This window comes from Dipteris shenzhenensis, chromosome 11, assembly GCF_047967505.1.
Source record: "Dipteris shenzhenensis isolate YYH24624 ecotype China chromosome 11, Dip_SZ_1.0, whole genome shotgun sequence".
Taxonomy (NCBI): Eukaryota; Viridiplantae; Streptophyta; class Polypodiopsida; order Gleicheniales; family Dipteridaceae; genus Dipteris; species Dipteris shenzhenensis.
In genome coordinates, this window is record NC_141606.1 from 51,739,341 (window position 1) to 51,758,964 (window position 19,624).

A 19,624-nucleotide genomic window follows, 5' to 3' on the forward strand; every position below is an offset into this window, starting at 1 on the left:
GGTCCAACCGTATGATACGGTTGATCTCATCTTGTGGGATCATCTCAGGTGGTGCATCTAGACTGTATCGAAAAGGAAAGAGTTTGTCCATCCGAATGCTGTGGCTACCAAACCACGTGGATATCCGTGCATACCATGCCGTATCAAGATGGCCTCTGCTAGTCGCCTAGAGGACTCTAATACTAGCCTCGGTAATCTCCGCTGGGGTAAGGCCTAGACTCTGTGGAGGAACGTCGCTGTTTGAAAGATGGCATCAACCTGGAGAGGGCTCATGGCGAACTCTACGTGTACAATCTGGTGGGGGATTGAGAGTTTACTCTGAATGATCTTGGATCCCATAGTCACCTGTAGCCTCTCAAATCTCCTCTACTCTGTTGCTGAGATATCACTCCCCCAGAAGGGTTGTGCATACATGGCAGTCGGTCTCACTAGTGTGTCAAAAAGCCAACCCTTCATCGAAGGGTCCTGGAAGTGTGCTTGGAAACATCACCTCTCTAGTCGGACTAGAGCACCCTGCCCTCGTGTGAGTCGTGCCGTGCCTGCATGGATCATCGGGAAACCTAGCCCGGTGAACACTACCCCCAAATATGTGTAAGATTGCAGTATCTCCATTGGCTCATCATGGTATGTGAAGCTATGTTGATGGGACACTGCTCCCGAGGTGTTGAAGATCATAACCTTGGTCTTCCCAAGGTTAATAGTCAAATCTCTCTCTCTGCAAAACATCTTCAGAGCCTCTAGATGTTTCTGCAGTCCCTCTGCTGAGGAAGCTATGAGGACTATGTCCTCAGCGTGTGCACCATCACGTTAGCCAGAAGCGAGCTCTCTCCACCCAGGCGATCGGCAAAAGAAGTGATCTCATCAATATAGAGCCCGAAAAGGACAGGCGATAGGTTGCAGCCTGATTTTACTTCGATAGTGCTCTCAACCCAGTTTGACATGCCTCTTGGGTTACGTACTCTCCGTCTGGCGGACTCAAACAAACTCATGACCCACCAAATCATGATCTCTGGGAGCTGCAACTCCTGTAACCTCCTGATTAGGTGAGAGCGTGGGACAATATCAAATGCCTTACAAAAGTCTACGAAACACGTGTAGACTTTCTCATGCCTCGACTTCGCCTCCTCAATAATCGCCCTATGTGGTCCAGGGTGGAGTGTTGTCTTCGAAAGCCGCTTGCCCAAGTGCACGCTACTCGTGATCCTTTGTGTGGCTGCCGATCTCCCTCTCTAGTACCGATCCGTATATCTTAGCCAAAGTGTGGCTAATCATAAGAGTGCGGTAGTTCCTAGTGTCCATGGGATCTCCTGCCTTGTGTATCGGTACTATGATGGTGGTGCTCCAGGTAGATGGGAAGCCATGGCATACGGCATGGTTGAACAATTGTGCTAGGATCGGGGTCAAGATCTCCAACCCATGTGCAAAATGCTCAGTGCGTAGTCCCTCATGATCTAGTGATCTTCGGTTATGAAGTTGGACAAGGGCAGCTCGTACATTGTGTGCAGTGAATAGATGACATGTAGTGGGTCTAGGCGTGGATGACACATTAGGTGGTATCTGACTTGGGACATCATATAGGGAGCATGCATATGTGTGCCATACTACTGGATTTGTAACGGGGATGGGCGACTTCCCCTCTGACAAGAGCCCCCATCTCGTAGTAGGGTCTACTCCTCGAAAGGAGCTGATCACCTTTTCCATTGTGTGGATAAGGAAAGCCCGCTTCTTACACCATGTCATGTGGCGTGAGATCCGTTTTGCCTTTGGTGAAGTCAAGTGTCCCAGTGCTCGCTCACTTGTAAGGTGGGCTCTTATCTCTCTGCACTCATCATCGAACCAGGGGTTTTGGATCGTGTCGTGGGAAAGGATCTGGTGGCAACATCCTGTATCACTGAGATAAAGGGTGTTTGATGCATGTGCGAGGTCGATTCCCTCTCCAAGTAGTACTGGAAGCTCAGAAGCCAGGTGGCTTACTTACACTGGGTCAAGAACGCGGTCAAAATGGATCTGAACGCGAGAGAGAGAGAGAGAGAGAGAGAGAGAGAGTAACGTGTGCAGGAGGCCTCGCGGGCCTATGGGACAAGGTACGGAATCAAGTAACTCATACAAACCATTGTGGGCCGGGGCAAAGGGCTCACTAAGGCCCTTGCTAAGTACTAAAAGTCTAGTACAAAATAGCAAAAAAGTAGCAAAATAGCATGAGGGTGGCATGAAAATATCAAGTGCTTAGAGCTAGAGTCCCAAGTGCATGAATCGGCTCCACGTATCCAGGCTCCATGGTGGCTCTCTGATGAGATGCAAAGAGCTCACGTATCTGCATCTGTCGGGCTGTCTCCCGTGGTGGTGGAAGGTGTGGTCTCCTCATCTCTAGATCCGATGGGCTATGTCAATGGTGATGCCTTGCTTGGTCGATCTCCTTTTACGAAAGTTGAAATAGGTCGAACCTCGATCGTGTGTGCTCTGGTCGCTTATCGCATCGTGTACGGTCTCTGTGTCCTCGTCCAACAGTGCTGTCTCGGCTCTCTCCACCAATCCATATATCTCTCATGTCGGCGAGCTCCTCCTCCTCTACCCCAGAGTGCCCTGGAGCTGAGTCAAATGCATAGGTATCCGTGACCTGTCTCTGTGCTCGGTCTACCTCAGTACCTTGTGGTGCGGTGGTCCCATCCTGCTGCTCTCTGACATGTGGTAGTAGTGTCTCTCTGTATCGTCGCATCTCCATCAGGTAGAGCCCAATACAGATTTGTTCTTGGAAGTGGATCAGTCGTGAGAGTGGGTCAAAGCCGTGCCCCTCTTGAAAAAGGCAGTGGTAGCGCCATCGGATTTCATAGTAATTTGGGCAGACACATAGGAACTGCTCCTTTGTCTCGACCACCCCCATCGTGCACAACTGCAAGTCCGCTGCTCTTTGGGTATGCATGTAGCTCTCCGTGCCTCGATCCTCAGCTGATGGGACGATACTTGCATCTGTCCAATGGCAATCCTCAGCGCGTGTGAGACTCCTCTGTCCTTGAGATAGTGAGGTCTGATGATGAGCCCATCCTCTGCTACTCTCAGAAAATGGTCATAGTAGAGCTGGGTCTTGGTGGGGAACTCTTGGTCCCCCCTCCAAGTGTGAGATGTGTGGAGCTGGAGTAGATCTAACCGTATGATGCGGTTAATCTCATTGTGTGTGTGTGAGAGAGAGAGAGAGAGAGAGAGAGAGAGAGAGAGAGAGAGTTTATTAGCGTCCACTGGAGACCAAAAGGTCTATGGGGCAGCAAGAAACCCTCTAGTACATCTGCTTTAGGAAGGGCACATGGCATCTCCCAAGGAGTGTAAAAGCAACCCACATTATTTTAGAGTACCTACATAATATTCTGAAAGTGTAAACAGCCATACATCAATTTAAGTCTGAGAGTCTTTTGGTTTTGATTTAAACTCTCTGATTAGAGGTACGCCTTCATAGTAAACTGCCCATTTTCCATCCTTTTTGGCTGCCTTGACTTTAGTTAAATTTAGTTGCCTTATTCTTGAGTTGAGCCTATGTAAGCTTCTCTGCTATCCATACTTTGGTACCCTTCAGCTTGTAAGATTACTGAAGGAGCTGAATCGGCATATCTTTTGACTTCAGTGTAAGGATTGCATGACCTTTACAATGCATAATAGAAGTTGGCATGGAGTCGTCATCATCCTGCTCATCATCATCCACCGATTCAATGTTGGGCAAGCTTGCTTTGATCTTTGCCAATATTTCACTATATGTGTCCTCCTCTTTGTACCATTCTTCTGGGAGTCCCCCTATTCTAATCTTCAGCGCATTATCACTTCTAGCTTCGTGTTCTTTAATCTCTGCTTGAATATCAGATTGACTTGCTTTGGTGTCCACTTCCACAATCACTTCCTTCTTAGCAGTTGTACTTCAATGTGAACAAGATCTTTGACTGTAGAGACTAGCTGCGGGGTAGGGGGGGAATCCTTGCAAGAATTCACAGGCTCATCAATTACTGCCTACCTGCAACAGAGAAAAAATCTGATCGTGTTGCCCAAGGATGGGTCGTTTTGAGCCTTCTTGTTGGTAATTCCGTGCATAAGGAGAGGGTGTCATGGCTTCAACTGTAGAGTACCGGGTCTTGATGGAGGTTGAAGGAGTTGAGGAGGCCTTGAAGGAGAGGATAGGTCAGTCCATAATTTGATGTCTGTTGAACCTTCTAGCTGAACCTAACCCTCGGGTTGGGTTGGGGGTTTAGCCCAACTCAAGGTTAGGGTTAGTGTGTTTGCTGTTGGTTGAGGTAACTGCTGGCTAAGGCAAAGGGCTGACGGGTGGTGGGTTGTTGACGGGCGACGTGCTGTACGGACAGAGAAGTACGGAAGAGAGAGAGAGAGAGAGAGAGAGAGAGAGAGAGAGAGAGAGAAGGGGGGGGGGGAGGGCCGGGGAGGGAGGGAGGGAGAGAAGAAAGATATATTAACGTCCGCAGGAGGCCTCGCGGGCCTATGGGACAAAGTATGGAATCAAGTAGCTCATACAGACCATTGTGGGCTGGGGCAAAGGGCTCTAGCTCTAGGCACTTAATATCTTCATGCCACTCTCGTGCCTTTTTTGCTACTTTTTTTGCTATTTTATACTAGTATAGCATTTTAGTACTTAGGAAGGGCCTTGGTGAGGGGGGCGGAGAGGCTGAGTGGAGGGGGGGCGGAGCGGGTGAGGGGAGGCTGAGGCGGAGAGGTTGAGCGGAGGGATACGGTGGAGGGAGGGAGGCAAGCCTGTACTATCTCGTGTGGAACTGAGGGCTTACTCCGAATCATCTTGGAGTCCCATTGTAACTAGACAACGCGTTTCGCCCAGGCGAAACATGTAGAAACGTTTCTAGACGAAATGTTTCACCGAAATAGGCGAAACGCCCTGGTGCCAGAGTGTTACTATCTTTTACTCTTTTGAGTGTGCTCAGTGTGTATGTGTGTATCTAAGAGCTTTTTTCACAGAGAGAGAGAGAATCTGGAGATAATTATTTATGTTTGATATATAGTTAATATACAATACAATTTTTAAACCTATTTCTAGATGAAACGCTTGGCAAAATCAAAAACATTTCTCGAAACGTGTTTCAAGAAACGTTTCTTGTGACATTGTCTTGGACCACATAGTCACCTGTAGCCGCTCAAATTTCCTCCACTCAGTCTTTAGTAAGTGACATTCCTAGAAGGGTGCTGCATACATGGCTGTTGGTCGCACAAGTGTCTCAAAGAGCTAGCTCTTCATTGGTGGATTCTAAAAGTGTGCTTGGAAGCACTATCTCTCTATTCCGGCCAAAGCACCCCGTCCTCGTGTGAGTCGAGCCTGGGCTGCGTGGGTCATCATGAAAAGGGATCCGACTGCTCCCAGATATGTGTAAGACTGCACTTTCTCCATTAGCTCATCAATCACGATAGGTGAAGCTGAGTCGATGAGTCATTGTATGTGAGGTGTTGAAGACCATAACCTTGTCTTACCAAGGTTGACTGTCAAGTCTCTCTCTCTGCAAAACACCTCTAGTGCCTCTAGATGTCTCTACAGCCCTTTCGCTGAGGATGATATGAGGACTATGTCATCAGCGTTTAGCAATATTTGTATCATGAGGTCACTAAATAGTCAAAAGCCTTCCGAAAGTCTACAAAGCATGTGTAGACTTTCTAGTGTTTGGATCTCGCCTCCTCAATGAGAGCTCTCAAAGTGAATGTGTGTCTCCGGAATCTTGCTTGTCTTAGTGCTTGCCGCCCTCGAGCCTCTGTATGACTACTGAGCTCCCTCTATAGAACCGATCCATAAATTGTGGCCAGGGTATGACCAATCATGAGGGTGAGGTAATTCCCAGTCTCCATAGGGTCACCGGCTTTGTGTATCGGTACAATAGTGGTTGCTCCAGGTGGGTGGTCGCCATGACAAACAACCTGGTTGAACATGTGTGTTAGGACCGGAGCTAGGACCTCCTGCCCATGTGCAAAGTGCTCAGTGAGTAGACCCTCGTGATCCTGTGTCCGGTTGTGTAGCCGACGAACTGCAGCCTGCAAATTCTGTGTGGTAAACAAGTGACAAGCGGTGGGCCTAGGCATTGAGGACATGTCTGGTGGTGTGTGCATTTGGACATCATAGAGGGAAAATGCATACGTGTACCAGACATTTGGGTTAGTGATGGGGATAGGTGACTTCCCCTCCGTTAGGAAACCCCATCCAATGGTCGGGTCTCTTCCTCGGAAAGTTTTGACAATCTCATCCATCCTGTGTGTGAGAAAGGTCCACCTCTTGCGGCGTGTCAGTCGTTGAAAACTCCTCTGTGCCTCAGATGACGTCAGATGCCCTAAAGTCTGCTCTCGTATGAGGTAGGCTCTCGCCTCTCTGCAGTTAGTATCAAACCAAGGGTTTTGAGGTGTCTTCCCATCTCGGACTCACGTGGATCAGGTCGTGGGAAAGGATTTGGTGGTAGTGCCCTCTACCACTTGGACAAGGGAGTGTGAGGCGTGTGCGAGGTCTATGTCATCTTCAAGTAGGGCTGGGAGTGCTTTGGCTAAGGGACTTATGTACGTTGGGTCGAGGGCATGGTCAAAGTGGATCTGGACATGTGTAGGCGTGATGGGGGTTCTCCCTGTGGGTGGCATAGTGGCAGACATGGAAGGCCAGGTATGAGTGGTGGGGGCAGACAATGAAATCGTGTATTCGTGATACAAGGGCTAGTGGGCCTAGTAGGTAGTCCATTGTACTTGCCCCACCGCCATGTGGAAAACAGGTGAGTCCACAAGACAATGGCCATCTCTGAAGACCATTATAGATGATCACGTCATGGACTGCCCCCAAATCAAGTAGACGTCGCCCATATCTTGTCACCTGTGGAGCATCTGCAGAGTGTCTCATTATCCCTAGCTCAGCTGCGTCTAGCTCCGGGGCTATGTGGGGATATCTGTCATCTGTGAAGTCAAGCGCGCGTGCAGAGAGAGAGAGAGAGAGAGAGAGAGAGAGAGAGAGAGAGAGAGAGAGAGAGAGAGAGAGTTCAAGCTTTTATTTTTATGGCAGGTTCCTTTGAACAATATGTTTGGTTATTCCACAGGGCTGCGATCAATGACACAGGTTTCTTCCATTAACCTATGCTTTGATAATGTGACATGTCATGTGCAAAAGATACATTTTTACATGTGTTTTTGAGAGCATGCCTTTTGACGGGTTTCAAGCATTTGCAATTGTTTGCCTTTGTTAACGGCTGAGTAGTATTAAGGAGTATAAGGTTTTATTCTTGTGTATTAAAGAATATGTTAGTGGTGTTGGGAATGGTGGTTGATTTTCATAAAAATGCGAGTTTTCAAGTTGCTGTGTAGCATAGGAAGGAAGTAATGGGTATGTTTATGGAAAAATGCAATGACACTAGGCATTGGGTGTTGAAATTTCCAATGTCATGTTGATTGTCCTTATCAAAAGAGCATAACTCATGCTCGGCTTACACCAGGGCGAGTTACTTTATGTGTCAGAGCAGTTGTTAGAGCAGTTGTAAGCACTATGGTGTATGAGAACTCAATGTCGTCTATGTCTTTAGCAGCGACCTTGCTAGCAATGCCTGCATCATGTTCATCATGATTTGCTCCTTCACACTAGATATTTCTCGTGTTTGCTTCATTGTGGAAATACTTGGCATTAGATTTTTCACACTAGATATTTCTCGTGTTTCACTAGGGACTGATGAAGAGTCCATCCTCATATACTCTCAAGAATTGGTAGAACTGGATCTTGGTGGGAAACTCTTGGTCCCACCATGCCCCAAACGCTTGAGATGTATGTTGTTGGAGGGGATCTGACCATATTATATGGTAATCTCATCTCGAGGGATTGACTCGGGCAGTGCATCCATGTACTGGAAGGGTAGAAGCCGTTACATCTGGATAGCATGACTTGCAAACCATGTGGATACAGGTGCGTACCATATTGTGTCAACCCCACTCTCTGCTACTCGTATAGATGACTCTAGTGCCAGCCTTGGTAGTCTCTAGCTAGGTAACGCCCAACCTCTATGGGGGAATGTCACTATCTAGAAAATGGCATCGACTTGGAGAGTGAATGCTCCGTGTACTATTTGATGGGGGACTCAGGGCTGCACCTATAACAGCTCAAATCTTCTCCACTTTGTTGTGGAGAGGTCGCTCCCCAAAAAGGTGTTGCATACACGGCAATCAATCTCACTAGTGTGTGGAAAAGCCAGCCCTTCGTTGGTGGGTCTTGAAAATGCTCCTAAAACCAATGCCTTGTCGGGCCAAAGCTCCCTGTGTGAGTCGTGCTTTGGCTGCATGAACCATCTTGAAAACTGACCTTGTGAAAACTACCCCCAAGTATGTGTAAGACTTCACTATCTCCACTGGCTCACCGCGGTAAGTGAAACTATGTCAGTGCAGCATAGCTCGCGAGGTGGTGAAGATCATGACCTTGGTCTTCACAAGGTTGACTATTAGGTCCCTCTCCCTTGCAAAACAGCTCTAAGGCCTCCAAATGCCCCTACAATCCCTCTGCCAAAGACGATATAAGGACTATGTCATCCGCATATAGCAATATGTGTATCATCAATCGGCTAGCAGTGATCCCTTGCCTCCTAGGCAATCAATAAAGGATGTGATCATCAATGTAGAGCCCGAAAAGAGTCGGTGAAAGAGGGCATCCCTGCTTCACATCGATGGTGCTCTCAACTGAATCTGATAGGCCTTTCGAGGGCACGAACTCTCCCTCTGATGGACCCCCGAAATCAAAACATCTGGAATCTGCATCTCCTAAAACCTCCTTATCATCCGGGAGTATGGAATAGTGTCGAAGGACTTCTGGAAGTCTATAATGCAAGCATAGACTTTTTGGCGCCTTGATCTTGCCTGCTCAATGATGGCCCTCAAGGCGAAGATGTGGTCAAGGTTGGAGTGTTGTCATCGAAAACCTACCTGTCCTACAGGCCGCTACCCCTGTGCCTCTGTGTGATTGTTGATCTCCCTCTCTAGTACCGATCCATAAATCTTGGCCTGAGTGTGGCCAATCCTAAGAGTGCGGTAATTCCCAATGTCCATAAAGTCCCTTGCTTTGTGTATGGGCATAATGATGGTAGTGCTCCAAGTAGATGAGAAGCCGTGGCATACAATGTGATTGAAAATATGCGCCAAAGTCAGAGCTAGGACCTCTTGTCCATGTGCGAAATACTCAGTCTGTAGTCCCTCATGATCCTAATCTCTCCGGTTATGGAGCCGGCCAAGTGCTCCCTGTACATTCTGTGCAGTGAATAAATGACATGTGGTGGGCCTGGGCATGGAGGACGTATCAGGTGATGTCTGCATCGGGACGTCATAGAGTGAGCTCGCATAAGTGTGCCAGACCCCTCGATCTATGATGGAATAGGTGGCTTCCCCTCAGATGGAAGCCCAATGGTAGGGTCTCTCTCTCTCAATGAGTGTGGCCAATCCTATGTGTTGGGAAAGCACGCCTCTTATGATGTCTTAGTCGTCGTGAAATCTGTTGCGCCTCATGTGTTGTCAGATGGCCCACCCAAGGCTCGCTCGTGCGTAAGGTGACATCTCATCTCTCTGCACTTGTCATCATACCAAGGATTTTGAGGTATCGTCCCAATTGGGGAGCGAGTCTGGCTACTGGAGGCACAACTGATCTTTCATTGTGCTGTGCTACTTCCCCTGAGATACATCATCCTATGCACATGAGGTCACTGCAAAGGGACACAGCCCATATGAGACGATATATGATGACATCACTCTACAGATAGGGAGATATCCTTCTCCTTGGTGACTTCAATGCACGCACAGCACATAGACACGTGGGCTTGCTAGACTTTAAATCTGACTCCCTCATAGTACTCGAAAAGGATCCAACAGAGCTCAAGATAGTGAGACACTCAGCAGATGCACCACATGTGACAAGATATTGGCGACATCTACTTGAGCTGGGAGCTGTCCATGACTTGATTATATATAATGGCCTCCAAAGATGGCCGTCATCTAGCGGGCTCACTTGTTTTCCACATGGTGGAGAGACAAGTACAGTGGATTATCTAATTGGTCCCCCGGCCTTTGTACCTGGGATACACGACCCCCCCCCTCGGCAATGACCACTCATACCTGGCTTTTAGCATCTCAGCTACCATACTAGCCACAAGAGCCCCTCCCACACCCACCCGTGTCTAGATCCATTTTGACCATGCTCTTGACCTAGTCTACGTGAGCTCATCGGCTCCTGGATCTACTTGGAATGATGCAGATCTCACCCGTGCATCGGACACCTGACTCAGTGGTACAGAATGTTGTTGCCATGTCTCTGTCATTGTATGTCTCCAAGAAACCGTGTGGATCGGACCAAAGGGTACCATTGCAATTCCACATTGCCATTTTCAGTCCACTTTGTGCACGCATCCCATTTGCCCAACACCGTCATAATTTCCCATCTTTCTTTCCTACTTGTGTACTCTCTCCCAGGTAATCACTTTACCATCCCCCCACCCCCATTTTCCTACTTCTCTTGCTGCCATTACAGGTACCACAGGAGCAAAAGGAGTGAGTGCGCTATCCAAAGATAATCTGGTCCCTTTCAAAGTTTCCCTCATGCTCATGAGGGTAGACCTGTCCATTGCAGTCAGGAGTTTCATCACTAACTGTCTTGTTCGTATCTCTGGCTTGCTTGTGTGTGTGTGTGTGTGAGAGAGAGAGAGAGAGAGAGAGAGAGAGATGGAGAGAAAGAGAGATGTATTACCCTCTTCGGGAGGCCTCGCGGGCCTATGAGACGAGGCTGAGTCATACAAGCCACTGTGGGCTGAAGCAAAGGGCTTGCTAAGGTCCTTGCTGAGTGCTATGCTATGCAAACTCAAAACTTCAAACTAGTACCCAGAGCTAGTACTCAAAACTAGTACTTGGAACAAATAGCCAGCTGCCATGGTGGCTCTCTTGTGGGCTGCGAAGATGTCTCATATCTTTGTTTGTCTGGTCGTCTCTTGCTGCGGGGTAAGGGTGTGGTTTTCGGGATCTCTGTATCTGGTGGGCCATAGCAAGAGTGATGCCTTCGGCTTGGATGTTCCCCTCTGAGTAGAGCTGGGATGGGCTGGACCTCCATCGTCCGTGCCCTGGTGAACCTCTGCATCATGTGTGGCCTCAGTGTCCCTAGCTCCATGTTGTCTCTTTCGTTGATCCATGCTGTCCTCATGTCGGGTAACTACTCCTCTCCTCCACTATATCCTAGGGCTTATTTGAAAGCATAAAAGTCTGCAACATATCGTTGCACATTGTTAGCCTCCTTTGGCAATGCCACCTCCTGCTGCCTGATCTGCTGCAATACAGTCTGTGTCACCGCATCTCCATTAAGGAGAGGCCAACACACCTCCTGATAGAGACAGTGGCACCGTCCTCAGATCTTATTTGTTATGGGCAAATGCATAGGAAGTGCTCCTTTGCATCTACCTCTGCTAGTGAGTGCACCTACACTGTTTGGTCTTGCCATCCCCCTTTTCTGCTTCCCTCCTACTGTCAATAATAGAATGTTGTAGAGTGTGCGTGCATAATATTTCCCTCCTACAGCAATCTTACGCTGCTGCCCGCCTGTCTGCTCCTGCCATTCCCCTTTTCTGCTTATCTGCTGCCCACAGAGGTGTCCTCCAGCCTTGTCTCTGCTGTTGGTTATCCCCCGACAAAGCCTCTATTACAGAAACTCTGTTGATAGAACCTCTACAACGAAACCCTGCTGAGAAGTAATTACCTGACAGTCTCTCTGCAATGAATCTCTTGTTCTACAGCATCTAGTGCAAGCCCATACCTCTCTCTCTCTCTCTCTCTCTCTCTCTCTCTCTCTCTAACTCTGCTACCCCCTCCCGCTAACTCTGCTACCCCCTCCGCTACCCCTCTGCTACCCCCGCTACCTTTGCTACCCCCTCGCTAACCCCCCCCGCTACCCCTCTCTACCCCCCCGCTACCCCCCTCTACTGGATGTGGTAATGATATGCCCTTACTATACTCACATCCGGAAAGCATTTAGCTCTCTTCTCGAGGGACATAACAGGCTGGCTGATACGCTACATAGCGGGTCACCCCCAGCTTTAGGAATGTTTGTCTATAAGCTTTTCAAGCACAAGAACTCACCTAAGACATAAAGGTAGTTTCTCTTAATACCCTCCCCTCCAAGGGAGGAGTCTTTGTGTACGAGGATTTTGTATTGCTCAGGTCCCATAGGCCGATTTTGGGTCTTCAGAGGACGATAATATATTCTTCTTCTTCTTCTTCTTCTTCTACCCCCCCGCTACCCCCTCCGCTAACCCCCCCCCCCCCCCCCCCCTCCAAATTTTTTTTTTTTTTGGGGGCCCAAAAAGAAAAAAAAAACCCCGCTCTCAGCTTCGACTTTATTTTTTAAAAAAAAAAGAAAAAAAAAAGGAAAAAAAGAGAAGCAGCTTCGACCTCCCGCACTCCCTTCTTTGCCCATTGCTGTTTCTCCCATGATGAAGGGAACAGGGGGATGAGGACAGGAGACTAGGCGGGAGACCCTTCGATCCAAATCTGCATACGCGTGGAGATGGGGAGGGGAACGGTGACAAGGCGAAAACACAAAAGCAACTCAGTTTGGAGGACTTCAACAAACGCAGCAACCGGAGCGGGTTGACAGTGGACAGCACCGCGGCCCAAAAGAAAGGGGCCCACCCAAAGCCCATGCCGCTCACCACATGCTCGACCTCTATGGTTACGACCACTATTTCACCACCATCATCCGCCTCATCATCTACGCCACTTGCTACTCCTACATATCACTCCCCTACCCAGATCATGCTGCCCCAACCCAGAGTACAACCTCAGCAGCCCACCTTCATTCCAACCCCTCTCGAGATCCAGTTCCCCTCGAACCAAGACATCTAGGCCCCTGCCAGATGCTTGGGACTCCCTATTGGCTGAGATACACAGCATCCGGGCCCGTTAGGTAGAGCTGACACATTACACCCAGGAGCAGGCCCAATACACCCAGGAGCAGGCCTGCATTATACAGGAGCAGGGCACCCTTATCAAGGGACTCAGAGACGACATCACACAGCTTCGAGACGAGCTCGGGACCCTCAGAGCAGCGCTTGGAGGGACCCCAGTCATAGAGATGGAGGCACAGATAGCCACGATACAGTCGGCTATAGCAGAGATGACTAGATGGGTGGACGTGGCGAAACGGGAGCTCGCAAAGGCAACCGTTTCAGCCGCCATACACGAGCAACAATAGAGGGCTTTGAAGGCCCTCAACATCCGGGTACTAGGGATCACGCAAGACAACACCAGCACCACTACGACGCCCAGGGAGGAGGCGATCACCTTTGTGACCACCACCATGGGAGTCCCCGACCATGGCATAGAGGGAGCATGGCATGTTGGGAGAGATCCCAATCGAGAGCAGCCCCTAGTCATTCGCTTCAAAGATTCACATGCTCGACTAGCGACACTTCGACTCTGATGCTCAGCCTCTCTACGAGAGCATCCCACCTTGTCCATGGACAAGGATTTGACACCACTACAGATTGAGGAGCGACGAGTTCTTTTGCAGCAGCGGGATGTTGCCCGCAAGGAGGAAAAATGGGCCGTGGTCCGAGATGGTAGGTTGCTGACCGGCACCCGTCGGGCTCCCACTTGTCTATGAGACTCGGTTCCCGAGACCCTAGACTGCACCATTTGGAATTGTAATGGTACCTTATGATCAGACCCATGGAACTTCTCGGAGTCTTATACAGGACGAGACATAGTCTTTTACACGGAGAGACACTTTTACACGGAGACACACCAAAGCCCAGAGCGTCCACTACTGATAGTCAGTGGCTACACATGGGAGTCAGCCTTCAGGGATGAGACGAGGGATACAGGAGGAGTCTGAGGATTAGGCGGGGTCGCAGTATTGTACAGGTCTTTCCTCGTTGGAGCCATCTCCATTGAGAGGAAGGACGCACACTCCCGATTCATGTGGATCCGGATTCGACGCACAGACACCCATGACCTTTTCATAGCAATATGCTACTTCCCGCCAGACACATCCCACTTCACCAGAGTGGCACAAGAGGAGGGTGAGACATCGCCATATGCACCCTTACATCAGGATATCCCAGACCTTTCAGCTCGTGGGGAAGTTCTCCTCGTTGGGGACTTCAACGCCAAGACGAGCACGCGCCAGGCACCACTCCTGGACTTCCGAGACGACTCTATCATGCTACTAGACATGGACCTAGATGGAGCAGGTATGACCAGGACCTCTTCGGACCGACACGGGCCTGTTACATTATATGGACACGTGCTCCTTGATCTGGGCAGGGTGCATGATCCCATCATCTACAACGGGCTCAACCTATAGCCCTCCTCAGGTGGTTTTACTTGCTTTCCACACGGGGGGGGGGGGCACTAGTGTAGTAGATTACATCATGGGATCCCCTACCTTCACTTCATGTATCACCGACTTCATCGTAGCACCACTCCCTCTAGGAGTTGATCACACATACCTATTCTTCACTATCGCCACCCCACGCTTAGCCACACCACACACACCACATAGGAAGTATGACACCTACCACGACATACACTATGATCACAGCCTCTCACCGGCCTTCTTTGGACGCCTAAACAGACTCCTAACTTACATCGATCACATACCACTCATAGAGGACCGTGCTGCCCTGATTAGTCGCACACTACACGAGGGTGCCCTCCAAATCTTTCCCCACACCACACGGTCCACTAGACCACCACCTCTTGGTTTTGTACCTTGCAACAATTGGTATGATGCGGAGTGCAAGGCTTATCGCCGACAGCTCTGATTTGAAACCAGATGTCACCTCTAGAACACACTAGACATGGTGCGCAAGTACCGACATCTCGTACGTCGGAAGAAGCAGGCATTTCTTCGTTGAAATAAGGAGGAGCTGCTGCACATCTTGTACAGTAGCAACTGTAAAATTTTTTGGCAGAGATTCCTTGAGCGTAGGTCCCCATCACCCCTCACTGACACGAGAGTCTGGCACACGTATGCACACCATCTTTATGATGTCCCACACCAGCCCACTCCAAATCTCATACACACACCTCGTCCCACCACTTGCACGTGTTTCACGAGAGGGGGAGTCAAGGACGCGACATTGAAAGTGTGCAATAGTCGAGCGAAGGATCACGAGGGGCTATGCACTGAGTTCATGGCATATGGGAGCGACACGTTAGCCCCGATCCTAGCAAAGCTATTCAATGACGCTGTTTGCCTTGGCTTCCCTCGCACCTGGACACTCAACACCATCACCCCCATCCACAAGGCAGGGGATCCCATGGATCCGAGTAACTACAGGACTATCATGATTGGACATGTGATGTCCAAGATCTATGCAGCTGTATTGGATTCATCGGTGAGCCTGTTCGCAGAGATGAGAGGGCTCAGAGGAGAGGGTTAGGCCGATTTCAGGCGAGACCATGGGACTATGGATCACATACTCACACTCAGGAGTGTCATTGAGGAGGCTAGATCATGGAAGGAGAGGGTATTTTGTTTCTTTGTTGATTTTCGCAAAGCCTTTGACACAATACCTCGAGCTCGTCTCATCACACCCTACAGACACAGGGATTGATTAGGAGATCATCTGGGCAGTCATGGCATTGTATGAGAGAGTCTCATGCCGAGTTTGGATAGGCGGAGGTTGGACAGATGAGATTCTAAGTACCATAGGGGTCAAACAGGGTTGTCCCTTATCACCGATCGCCTCTGTTTAGAACGAGATGGGAAATTGACATTTACAGTGGTCAGTTGATTTGCTCTCATGGCTCACCCATGTTGAGCCCGCTCAACAAGTTCCTTGCACTCACATTGTCAGTCCTTGTGCAGTCTTGTTCAAGTCAAAACGTGAAGGTAGATTATGTTGAATAAAATAGCCTACGGGCGGGGTCCCCACCTTTGTGAGTGTCCTTTGTATGGCAATCAAATACCGTAAAAAGGACTACAAATAGTGACACTCAACCTACATTGCCAGCACTAGGCGTCTACGATGATCTCTCCTTGTTATCCATACCTTTGTATGTCATCATAGAGTGCCAAAAAAGATGATATTTGTGCTCTGTTTCTTTATAAGCTCTGGCATAGCCTGATGACTCTGGTGTTAAATAGCATGTTATGATATAAATGTTTGTGGCAAAATGCCTGCTGATGCACATCCATAGGTAGCAGGTGTGCTTATCTGTCCAGAACGGTTCTGTTGGCTGCAGGATAAGATTTCCACTCCAGTCGATCCCATACCCTGCCATCATTGCTTCTCTGTTGTGTGCACTTACATCCACCTCTATCCATGTACAATGAGTAATTCTCTCTGTGGACTCTGAATGGTGTCCGCATTTGCAAAAGGTATGTCCCCTGGAAGTTGTCGTAGGTTACTTGTGCAGAATAGAGGCCTTGGTCAGAGCAAGGATGGTTCCACAGGTCTCAAACTTATAATTTGGAGAAGGGGGCTTCTAATTCTGGATTAACTCATCATCTATGCGAACAGCCCACTTTCCATGGGCCCTGGCTTCCATTACCTTCCTGAGGCCTTCCTTTGGATTCTTTCATTGATGTAGACAGGTTCCCTTTCAAATGAACCTCCTCACCAAGTCAACCTAGGAGAGTCGATAACTTTATGATGCACATGGTCAAACGTAGATTATAAGATTTTTGGACTAAGTGGGGAGGAGTGGCCTCTCCTTGTCTTTGGATTATATCTGTGATCTCCTGCTCTTGTCATGTGTTATGTGTTGACTAGATGGTATTTGACTGTTCCGAGTATCTTAGAAGCATTGATTGTTGGATGACGAGAGAGGTATCAAAGAACAATGAATCTCTCTCACACAAGGATCTCAAATAATGAACGGAATGTGTGAAATTTCTCTTTCTTTCAATAGATCTCTCACGAACTCTCGAAAGAGATGAACATAAATCCTATGGATGGAATTGTATGATGGAAATTTCTTTCAATGCAGAGAAGAGAACACTCAATCTCTCACTCGCTCTCACAAGAAGGATGGTGCCTCATAGCGGAAGGCAGAACCATGCTCTGATACCATGAAAAAATATGAAGAGGGGAGAGGAGAAGAGTGGAGATGAGGAGAGAGGGCACAGCTAGAGAGCACACCACAAATGACTAACTATACACTAGATTTAGTTGAAAATGTAGAATATATACAAACCCATTTAGGGTTACGGTTAGGGCATCTAATCCTTTCCTTTATAGCACTCTATATGTGTTAGTGCTATGCACATATGATCACATGCTATTGAGTGTGATCTCTCAACAAAGGGTGTTGCCCATAATAAAATAGGAGCGCAAGCATACTCTCATAGTACACACAACAATGCAAAGGTAATAGGAGTAGTAGTCAAAGAAATTCTTGGGCGCTATCAATGCTACTCATGTAATGCCAAGGATCACCAAGGGAGAACCAAATTCTATTATTTTTCAGAGACATATAGAGATATCCCTTCCCACAAATTATGCTGTACCTTGGGTGGTTGGGCACCATTAGGTTGCGTTACATGCCTGTTTTAATTCTTTGAGGTTCTTAGTTTATTCGTAGCCATCTATGAATGGACCATGTATGTTGGAGGACGATGTATGCTTGTGTCCCTGAGTTTGTGTCATATGTAATGACGCCTGCGTAATATTTATGGTGTATGATGGTGCTTGGTTAATAATCCTAGACATGTGGGAAATTTGTAGCAATGTGCCATGTATTTATGGCTCATCTAAATAGCTTCAACAAATTTTCTACACGACTTTTTTTAAAAGAAAAATTGGTACTTTCCATGCCTTTGATAGTGCGGCGCAACCCTTTGTTTGTATGTCCATTGGCTCTATGATACATAATTACTCCTGTAATCTACCTTAATGTATTGGAGAAGAAGTTACAATTTGTTCTAGATGGGTTGAACTCCTGTGTGAGTCTTATAGCTAGTAAAAGTCTGTTCATCATTGCATGAGAAAGACATTCAGGTTTTTTAATGAATCTGTGTTCAGGGTAAAGGAGAGTTCTCAATGGAATACTTGCAGCATGCCCCCGTGGCCAAAGACACACAGCAGAAGCTAGTACTGGAACTGAAGAAAACAAAGAGTTAGAGCCTGAAAATCAAGCTTGATAGCAGTTGCTTCTGGGGCTTTGAAATTTCGAGTAACTTTTCTGCCTGTATATTAAGGTCAGGAGAGTTGCAACAGTTTTGTCTACCATTTTTTAGAAGGAAGCATTCTTATAGGAATGCCAGTTTAGATTGGCATGCGGCTTAGAGCATTCAAAGACAACTCAAGACATGTAGTCTGGCATTATTCCTACAATTCTGTATAGCATTTTCACCAGATTTATGTCTGAGGTTGCTTGACTGTATCAGTTTTACTTTCAGATCACTTGAAGTAGTGCATTTCTGTTGATCAATCACCATGACCATAAATATCTGAGAAATTCAGGGGATGTATATATTTTTCATAGCTTAATTTATTGAAAGAGTTTCTCTCTATAAATGTTGAATAATTAGATATTGTGGAACCTTATAAGATCATCTAAAATAACGAGTTTTTGTCTGTGCTCTCAAAATCAACCATTGTAATATGTCTTAGTATCCTGCTTTAAATCTAATAGAACCCACCATTGATAAAATAAAAAAGCTAAAGATCATGTCATCCTTTTATTTAAAAACTTTGGAATGCTCTATTGTCTAGTACATCATATTACACTGGCTTCAACAAATTAAGTCATATGATTTGTGTAGACTTTTTTTTTAAGAGTCAAATACTTGAAGGCACAACAAAATTATCAAGATCACAAGAAAGTACTTCCAGGGAATTGCCGTTACTAGACTATACTCGTCTGCAGTGTGCTGGCTTGATACTTTTTCTCTCAAAAGAAAAGCCCTTTATGTATGAAGGGCTCTTGCATACATCAGTCAGGAGTTTGCAGCTTGGACAAAGAGTCTTTGGACTATGGTTTGATTAGACTTCTCCCTAAGTGCTAGCCTTCATTATGGCTGAGTTTTCCCTACATCTCCCGAGCTTATGTTGAACTTTGTGCAAATGTATGCTTGAGTGTGGTGGGTGTGAGAGCATACATTGATACAAAGGTCTACGTCCAGTATTGGACGTTGATGACACTACTGGGGATGTCATAGTAGTTAGTCCCTACTATGCGTAATGGAGTTGATGGTTTACAATCTCTTGGATGACTACTATGAGGTTATAAGCTGTTTTATAATGTGATCGTTTTGGGCATCTTTCCACATTCATCTAGGTATATAAAGTTGTAGAGTTAGCGTCTTCTTTCAAAGCTTGATAACACCCAAATTTAGGCTATTGTATCTTGGTCGTCTGCCCTTCCTTTTGAGTGCTATTTCGATTAGATATCAAGCACATGAAAAGAAATTTTTTGGGGCTTATTTTTCACGATCTTTTGATGGTTTTGAGGTCATTATTATGGTCAGTATAAGTGCCATGTATCCACACTTGAGGAAATTTGAGCCCATTCTTGCTAAAAATTTATCAAATTTCAATGTTGTCTTTGCCAACTTGTTCTTGATGACAAATTGTATTTTCCATGCACATTTTTAGAGTTTTGGCACATACTTGCAAACAACTCTGAGCATTCATTTTTATGTATGCCT

At 47.3% G+C, this 19,624-nt stretch overlaps 1 protein-coding gene across 1 annotated transcript in view; it reads left to right on the forward strand.

Annotated features, from left to right (window-relative positions):
* LOC147897146 (elongation factor G, mitochondrial-like) overlaps positions 1–18,453 on the forward strand; it is a 113,488-nt gene extending 95,035 nt beyond the window's left edge. Inside the window, exons 19-20 of the mRNA XM_087381024.1 lie at positions 7,025–7,078; positions 17,997–18,453. Coding sequence (XP_087237150.1) covers positions 7,025–7,078; positions 17,997–18,095 — 153 coding nt within the window. The 3' untranslated portion in view covers positions 18,096–18,453. The remainder of the gene's footprint in view (positions 1–7,024; positions 7,079–17,996) is intronic.
* The last annotated feature ends 1,171 nt before the right edge of the window (positions 18,454–19,624 follow it).